Raw genomic sequence first — 9,505 nt, forward strand, 5'->3', positions numbered from 1 at the left:
GGTTTCCCTCTAGTGGCAGAGAAAACAAAATCCAGCTCTCAAAATAAGCCTCACACCGGACAGCCGCCTGGCAGGAAAGGCCTGAGCAAGCTCTTTCCCTTCTTATTCCCAGCAAGATAACTTACTGCCCCGGCATTAAGTGACAGGAGGAAAGCACAGGCCACCTACCAACTTCCATGGCTACACAGAGGAGATGCACATGGACTTCCTGCTAGGGAAAAGGCCTTTGGAGGGTTAGGAATTTGTTTAATTAAGTGTACATGTACTGGACAGAGGAATCAAGGTAAATAAAGCTGGGGAGGAAGGTGCTGGTCATTGGACTTCCACAACTTCTCTTGCCCAGAGAAGCTGTGGCTGCCCCATCGCTGGCAGTGTCAAAGGCCAGGTTGGATGCAGGAGCAACCTGATCTAGTGGAAGGTGTCCCTATCCGTGGTATGGGGTTGGAACTGAATGTTCTTGAAGTTCTTTCCAGCACAAACCATTCTATAATCCTGTGACTCTATGATCTGTGATCTGGGAGGCTTTGCTTGGGTGACTGATCATTACAGACCATTTACAGGCTGGAAAGGAATTCAGCATTTCACTAGCTCCCTCCAGAAGTGATGCAGGATCAAATACTCCTAGAGCATCCTCCAGAAAGTTGATATGACTTGTTGCTGACATCTTTCTCTCCAGGAAGCCATGCCAGTGCATAGTTAACCTAGCAGTTAGAAGAGTCCTTCTACAATCTGCTGTGCATCTTCCTTGCTGTGGTTTAAGTCCTCCTGAGCTGTCACAGAAAACAAATTGATCACAGTCCTCTTCTGACAGCTTCTCACACATTAAAAAAGTCCTTTATTATACACACTCTGCATGCCCTCCCTTTGCTACAGTAAACAACCCCAATCTCCTTAACTTTTCCCTGTGGTCGTATTTCCTGGGTCTCTTATTCCTCGTGGCAGTCAGAGGCTGGTGAGGGTGTTTCCCCTCCAAACAGCCCATCTGCCACAGGCAGGTGACATTTGCTAGCTTAGGTCCCCTTTTACTGTCTTGTGCTTCAGACACGCAAGAACAAAATTAAAACTATGAACTAGCTGTTGAATTTCATGTTTTAAAGACAAGACTATTTAGAGAAGACTTAAACTTCAGTAAAGCACTGCAGCTCCTCCCTTGGCTCCATACCATGGATCATTGCCCCATCTGCTCTCCCCCTGTGTGAGCTCTGCCACCTTCCCTCATTGCACTGTGGCCTATGGCTCTCTGGAGCCTTCCCTAAGCCTGGGGCCAGGCAGCCAGGCTCTCCTGGCTTCACATGCTGATGCTAACTCATCCTTAGCACAGCCTTACTCCAAGCTACAGTGCTTCATTTTGATATTCAGGCAAGCCAAGGATTTGGGGGGAAACTCCCTGTGCAAAAGCCAGTCTGAACAGTAATTCTCTCTTCTCATCCCCTGAAAACACTCCTTGGGTCAGGCTTCTCCAAAGTCCAGGATGCCCTCTCCATCATCAGCAGCCCTTCTCCTTTCCTTTCAGCTTCTTCCCATTCCTCTTCTCTCCCACATTCAGTGGGCTGATAAAGCCAGTGTGCCCTACCTACTGTGGAGTTGAGTTTAGCTGCAACCCTCCTTTTCCAGCTCCACGGGATTTTTTCTGACAGCAATCAACTGGTGATAGGCATTATCTCTTTATGCTCTTTTTCTGTGACTAGTCAGAAAGGAACACAGCATGAAATCCCAGGGAACAAATAGAGTAGAACTGGGTATTTTACACATATTTTGTGACTGTTCTTTAAGACAGAAATCACATTCAACTTTTGCCCACAGGACAGTCCCTGCACTGCTGCCTGCATACTCACCGTAAGAGGGTGCCAAGAGCCCTAAGGAACCTGCTGCTGAGCTGCCAGAAAGAGGCACTTTCTGCCTTTGGTCCAAGCAGCCACTTGCTGTGTGTGACATTTGTAATGCCAAGACAAGTGGAGCCAAAGCAAAACAAGTAGACCAACTGCAAACCTATTAGCCATACAAGGAGTGCTGCTCCAACTGCAAAACCCTGCTTCCATAAGAATTAATTCAAAGCTAGGGTTTGAAGTTGCTGTAGAGATGACAGAAAGGCAAAATATGTGGTACCATCTCGAAAGCACAGGGGCACATAAGAGCAACCACATACATAGGAATCACTCCAGGATTAAGTGACACTGTTCTACACCTACATTGCACCCTAGTTAAAGTTAAGACACAAGCTAGATGGGTGGCATGAAAGGGCTCTGCAGAGCTGGGAGTGAAACCACCATCTGCAAGGTTGCTGTAGGTGAGCAGTGGGCTCCAGGTTTGTCACACTGGTAGAGGCTGATCCTCCCTTTGCCTTGAGAGAAGTACACACCAGCACCCATGATTGAGAAACACTCTGTTCAAAGGTCAGCTGCTCAAAGCACACCCATTTTACCTTGAACTGCCAGGGCATTTGCTGTTCTGCCCCTGCAGCGTGGACTTGAGAGGGATTCCACATAGTCCTTGAGCAAACCCAGGAATGGTCCAGGATTTCTGGCCCCAGCCTGCTGAGAGATAGCCCCTGACCCTAGACCCTCCTAGAAAAACCAGCACCCGAACCCAAACACTCAAGAACTACAAAATGCAGACTGTGCTGTGGAGCAGAGGGAGGACACTGACTGGCTCAGCCTGATGCTAATGTGAGGTGCACAGATTTATCTGGTTACACCTTGTAGAATCAGGGATAGAAGCTCTGGTCTGAGGTGTACAGAGCCAAACTGCTGTATGGAACCCACAGTACGTATATGTGATGGCAAAGTGGCTATACAGAGACAAGAAAAGTGCACATAAAGGAGAGGAGGAGACATACCTGAGTGTTTTCTCACAGACATGAATGTGCTAGAGAAGCTTTGTCTGTGGCCCAGGAGTAAAAAGTGGCTCAAGTACATTAGCAGGAAAGAGGGCTGGAAGGGCTGTAGAAAGGTCACTCAGCCCCTGCCCAAGGCAGGGTCAGCCCAGCCCAAACCATCCTCATTAGAGGTTTTTCCAGACAGAGGCTCAATGACATCCCCAGGCAACTCACTCCTTTCATTAGCCTTAAGCTTCCAAAATGCTCTCTAATGTCTAACCTAAACCTTCGCTGTTGCAATTTTAATTCTTGCCCTACTCCCCATCAAGCCAGAGAACACTTTGTTACCTTCCTCCCTGCAGCATCATTGCAGACATCTGCAGTCTGCCAGCATGCTTCCCCATCTCTAAGCTAAATTCATTCCTTCCTCACTGGCCCCATCTGCCCAACCTCAGGTCATTCCTGCTGGAGTCTCCCCCAAGCAGATTGCATCCTCTCTGAGGGCTAGGATCCCAGATCAGATTCCTGGTGACACTTTATTTCCTGGGTTTCTTACTTACAACAACCTTACTTGAAAATCTAGTAATGACATTTGTTTTCCTGGGTACCTTTGTGGTTACTCATCAGATCTGTTGCTTAGTATGTTATTCTCCAACTTGCACTACAATTATAAATGTACGTATTACGTTCATATTTCTTTACTTCTGCCTATGCAACCTTTGCGCTTCTTCTTACTGAAATCCTATGTTATTTCTCTATTTCTAAGATATGTTCCAGTTCATAATTTGAAAGAGTAATCGATATATTGGCTAGCCCATAGAGAACCAGAACAGGTTGTCAAGGACCACCATAGTGGATTTCTTGATCCTAGTGCAGCTCAGTCGTGGCACAAGACATATGGGTAGCACCTATTCAGTCCAGCTCACCTATCCCAAACTTTGCCTTGACAAAGAGAAGGCATTAGACCCCATCCTGCTGCCCTACCAGCACAGTCAGCGCTGAGGCTTCTGGTTAGAGGGCGTCATTGTTCCAGGAGATTACAGTTAAACCCCTGTTAGTATGGATTTCAACTCTGGCTGCTGGATTTGCAGAGATTAACTCTAAAGCACCTTAGCTCTTCCTTTCTGCTGGAGTTTCATTAGTGTAGAGTTTAAAATTCCAAAAAGGAATTGTAACTGGATGGCCTGACCACTGCCTTAATAACCCTCAGTTGTAAACTGATATAAGCCTATTAACTTCACAGGCAAAAAGAAGCTAAAGTAGTGTTAAAGCAGTCTCCAAGCTGCAAGAACTGCTGCATGCATGGCTGTCTTCTAAAACTCACCATAATCTGAAGCCAGGATATATCTGCATGGGAATGCTCATAGCACAATTGGTATCTATTTCCTTACTTCAGATGGCACAGCTCAATTTCCACTTCTGCTTCTGAGAAAACCAGTAAGGTGAGAAAGATCAGAAATTGAGGTTTTTCTTAATGCCCATAGCATCAAGTTCTGGCACACAGAGATTGCTTTTTGGAAGAACTTTTTTTATGATCACTTTAGTTCGATGGTTTTAATACCAAGAGCTTTTACTTAAAGGCAAGATCTGACCCTGGGGACTGAAGGAGACTATTCTTTGGGATAATGATGCCAGTTGCTGAATGGATTAAGGTCTGTAAACAACAAAGCTAAGGCTGACTGCACAGTGTTGTGCAGAGATAGGAACAAGAAGAAGGGACATCAGTAACAGGTTTCTTTAAAAACTAGGTAAGAAAAACAAGTAAGGTTCAGAGAGCAGTAACAAATACTTCCCATCAGCAGGCCTAAAGCAGATCACAAATGTACAAATCCCACTATGCCCCTTCCACAGCTGGGATGCTGAGACTGGGAACGTGAGCACACTCTAACTGAGAGCAGAACGCGGCTCTGTAAGCCTGTGCCACACTGTACTGCTTATTACAGGCTCAGTGGCACCATCAGAATGGGCACTGGTCTGGAGGCTATGGCAGAACAGCACAAACAAAAAGGGAGGAGAGCTACAAAGTGGCAAATAAAGAGCTGCCCAGCAAGGCAACAGAGCTTAAACGCCTGGGTTCCCTGGAATAACTGAGCAGAGAAAAAAGTTAATGGCAGCCAAGCCAGGAAACCAAAACTTTCTGGTGTAGAGAGCACTGTTTGTCCTGCAGCAGTAAAACAAAACCAGGCTAGTATTTAACATGCAAAGCGCTGCCTGGCATTCAAAACGTCTTCAAGCTATTTGCTTTAATGTAGCTACTTTGCAGCACTTTGAAACCCATTTATTTAAGAAGGAACCAGGGGCACAGTAAATCAGTGACTAGCAGGTGACAATGTTACTGAATCAACCTGGTGCATGAGCAGAGCTAGATTTACACCTTCCATTCTGTAATTTTAGTATGCTTTCGACATAACGCTATTGTACAGCCACATAAAGCTATCATACAGCCACAATTCTCCTCCAACAGGAGCTTTTAAGCTTTTCTTCCTGTAATTAAAGAGTCAGACTCCCTATTTGGGAATAACATCAAGGAAACCTGGCGCAACAGAACAAAACAAACTAGGTAGGATACACTGGTTGCCAACTGAGAATCAAATCCAACAACCTTCCTTTTAGTTTACTTATACAAATGCAAGCTTATAAATAGGATAAAAACTCTTTAATCATGCAAGTACAAATTGGGTTGTTGCTAGTCAAATGCAACTACTCACATATTAACCATTCCAGATGCAGACAAAACTAAAATTCACTTCAGCATCCTTTCCTTTCATGTTGTAAAACTAACAATCAAACTGTGGTCCTCAGGCTCCAGAGGACCATGCAAATAGATCTTAAACCTACATGATTTTAAAGTACCAATCCAATCACCTTTTAATCCCTAGGACCAGAAATACAGTTTTCCAGCACTTGCGTTGGCACAGTTGCGTGGCTGGCTGACTTTAGATGAGTGAATATAGCCTGGTGCAATGTACCTGTCAATCAAGAATCAAAAGAGCTATGTTACGAAGACTGTAGCACAAACTTATCTTCATTATCTCCTTACTCCTTCCTTCTTGTTTTCAGTTTTACCGCATTCAAGTTATAACTATATACCCTCCTCACATGCATTGTAATGATCACTTCTCTACAGACAAAACAGCACTGTGGGTGGATTCAGGTGTCCAGACAGAACAGTGCAGCCACGTCTGGAGTTTTTGCTGTATTACTCAGTGTTTCTCAGCATGACATTACAGAGTCTTTCTCTGAGACCTGGCTGCTGCAACCAGGAGAACCCCAACACTCAGACAAAACCACAGCCTCCTGGAGCAAGTTACCGTGTGTTCTGCAGTACACTTCCTGACCCATTAAAAGAATCAGTCCATCCTTCCCTTTGCAGGGTAGATGACTTCCAGTTACTTCATATTTATTACAAAGAAACAGGATTTTCATAGGTTCTTACTCAACCACACTGTGGTAACTACCAGGGAACTAACACTTTACTTCCAGAGAAAAACCACAAAGCAAACATTCCCTCACCATTCCAAAATAGGAAAGCAAGTAGATAGAAATTTATTCAAAATTAGCATTTTGTATTCCCTAAAGAAACTACTTTCAGGCACCTCATTTCTCGGGACCTGATGGCTTTGACATTCTTGATTTTGGCAACGCAATACTTGCACTTATACAAGCCAGTGCTGGTCAAACTTAGCCAGCAGCTGTGTATCAGGTTTTCAATGACTCTGTATCCTGTAGATCACCACACTGTTCCTCCTTGTGGTTACTTACTTAGGCTTTACCTGCAGTGCATGTAATGAAAAATGTGGGGGACATTTGCTCTTCTCAGCGCTCCCTTACGAGCTCTTTTTCCTCTTCCTTTCTAAATGGGATACTTAAATATACAATTTTGCAGTGCTTTTGACCTCCCGGCTCTCTTTGAATCTCTAGGGAAGAAAAAGGGGTAATTTCATGGCACTCTACAGCAGTGTGACAAGCCTGTAACACCACTTCTGTCCTGAGACAAGGGTACAGAGAGCCTGCATCAGTAGATGACTGGTAGCGCTGTAATATTGCCAGATTTTTACTTGAAATGGCCTTACCATTCTGTTTCAGGCCATGGCCAGTATCTTGTTTTATAAATTAATGATTCAGAATGAAAAGCTTTTAAAGTAAAACTTCTCACTTCAGGTACTGGTGTCCTGGCTCTTCACCCATGTGTTCTTTCACCTGCTTTCTTCCTCTGCCTCCTGCTTCCTCTCTTGCCTTCCCAGAACATTTTTCTGACTTTCGAGCCAGTTCTGTCCTAGCACTTTGAATTCACACAGACAAACTACTACAAGGCAAATGTCTGTTAGAAAGCACATCCATTGGGATCTGCTTATGCAACTGTGACAGAAAGCTCAGTGCTGTAGTGCTGCACGTACGCGAGTGTTTGCCTGACCAGGGTGGAGTACTTGAGCAGTAACTGGTCCTCAACCCCCTCCAAGAAGACACCTAAATCAGACCCCAGCACAGTTTTACCTTCAGGCCCTTGCTTACTTCTGGGATTCAGCTGAGGTGAAGATGACTGAGAACTCCTCAGTGCCTGGAAGGCTGCCACATCCCACCAGGCCCTGGGTGAACATCCAAAAACCCGCACAAACCACAGCTTTATCCCAGGGAACAAGACTCCCAGTCTGCTTATTCATAGGGATCCAAGGTGCTGTCTGCATGTGCAGTCAGGCACAAACACTGTACACTTCAGCTCCAACCCCATCTGAGAACAAATAAATAAACCAGTGCCTGCTGCTTTTCCCATCAAGGAACGCTGTGCTATCCATCACTTCCATAGGAGCACACAGCAAGGCTGGTGCTGGGATGCTGGGAAATGGACTGACAATTGAGCAACTACCACAAATCAAAAAAGATGAATTTCTATGTGGCTTAAAAAGAAACCGTTATTTCCTTCTTTCACAGAATCCTAGACTGGTTTGAGCTGGAAGGGATTTTAAAGCTCACGCAGCGCCAACCCCTGCCACGGGCAGGGACCCCTTCCACTGGAGCAGCTTGCTCCAAGCCCCTGTGTCCAACCTGGCCTTGAGCACTGCCAGGGATGGGGCAGCCACAGCTTCTCTGGGCACCCTGTGCCAGCGCCTCAGCACCCTCACAGGGAAGAGCTTGTGCCTAAGAGCTCAGCTCAGTCTCCCCTCTGGCAGTTTCTTTATGCCATTAGAAGGCAGTGATCTCTAGTTTTACTTTTTTCTTAAGAAGGCAGACACCTAAAGGCACCTGACTGCTACTGAGAAACTGAAATAGGCAATGCTAGGTTATTACCCTAATGTCCAAACCTAACCACCAGGCCCACTCTCCTTGTTTGACTAGGAGAAAGAACGTTTGCTGCTGCTGAGGATGAGTCAGGTGTCCCAGGAGAAGGGTATGTTTTTCCTTGGAAAAACACCAAATGTAGGGAGAAGCCTCCCATTGCAAACTCAGTTTCACCACAGTGATCCCCCACTTACATCACACTCCCTGCTGGACTCCTCTTGGTCCTGTCACTTGATCAGCCCAAGATGAATATGTAGGGATGGGAGTCTCCAACAGTGAGACCCAGTCCGGTATCATGAAATCACAGAATCCTAGAATGGTTTGGGTTGGAAGGGATCTTAAAGCTTATCCAGTTTCAACCCCCTGCCACAGGCAGGGACACCTTCCACTAGAGCAGGTTGCTCCAAGCCCCGTCCAACCTGGCCTTGAACACTGCCAGGGATGACACGGTGCTCCACACGCTGTGCCACTTGTGTGTGCTGGAAAACACAGCTATTGCCAGAAGACAGAAAAAGCTGGAACAGGGAAACTGCACGCACTTCCCCACCTCTGCACTCGCTCATTCTACAAGCAATAGCTGCTGCACGTACCCAAGGGAGGTAAAGACTTCCAGGTGATTTTTAGCGCCTGAAAGGCGAGCCGTCCCCACGCCGAGCCTCACCAGCTCTCATGTCATTCACCCATTAACAACCAGACACGATACCGAGCTCCTGTCACCGCCCGTCCGGCGGCGCCCTGCCTCCCCCCCGGGCCGATACGATGCCGCTTTCCCGAAAGAAAGCTCCATTAAGCTGAGGCCAGCTGCCCCCGCTCGACTTACCCCGTTGGCAGCAGCGATGCGGACGATGAGGTGGATGGCGTCCCTCATGTAGAAGCGGCCGTCCCCCCCCACCACCAGCGTGGCCTCCTGCCGCTCTCCCGGCGGCACCGTGTCCAGGATGCTCTGGATGAAGTTCTCGGTGTAGTGGGCATTGCTCTGGAAGACGGTCACCCGCTTGCGCAGCCCGCTGGTGCCGGGCTTCTGGTCGCCGTAGGGTTTGCTCTTCACGGTCACGATCTGCACCATGGCCGAACGCCGCTCGTAGTTCCGGGCGGCCGCGGGAGGCGGAGGGGGGAACCGGAGCCACCGCCGGAGCCGGCCCCGCCAGCGCTCCCGCCCCTTAAAGGCGCCGCCAGCCCCGGGGGATTCCTCCCGCTGTGCCCTCGCAGCCCCGGACCGGTGTGAGGAGGCCGGGCCCGACCCTCAGCTCGTCACCGCACGGCGCCCGGGCACCTCGGGGCTCCGCTGAGCAACCGGAACAACCGGGAGACCCGGCCAGGGCCCCCGGAGGGTCCTCAGTGTGGGCAATAGCGCAAAGAAGCTGCATTATAGCTCCGGTTGTCCAAAGAAAACATGCCCCCTCCCTGGCAGTG

The 9,505-nt window shown here is 47.7% G+C and overlaps 1 protein-coding gene across 1 annotated transcript in view; it reads right to left on the minus strand.

Moving 5' to 3' along the window:
- PGM1 (phosphoglucomutase 1) overlaps positions 1-9,233 on the minus strand; it is a 28,509-nt gene extending 19,276 nt beyond the window's left edge. The window contains exon 1 of the mRNA XM_065673147.1: positions 8,913-9,233. Within this exon, the coding sequence (XP_065529219.1) occupies positions 8,913-9,158 (246 nt within the window). The 5' untranslated portion in view covers positions 9,159-9,233. The remainder of the gene's footprint in view (positions 1-8,912) is intronic.
- Positions 9,234-9,505: the final 272 nt, after the last annotated feature.

This window comes from Lathamus discolor, chromosome 3, assembly GCF_037157495.1.
Source record: "Lathamus discolor isolate bLatDis1 chromosome 3, bLatDis1.hap1, whole genome shotgun sequence".
Lineage (NCBI taxonomy): Eukaryota > Metazoa > Chordata > Aves > Psittaciformes > Psittacidae > Lathamus > Lathamus discolor.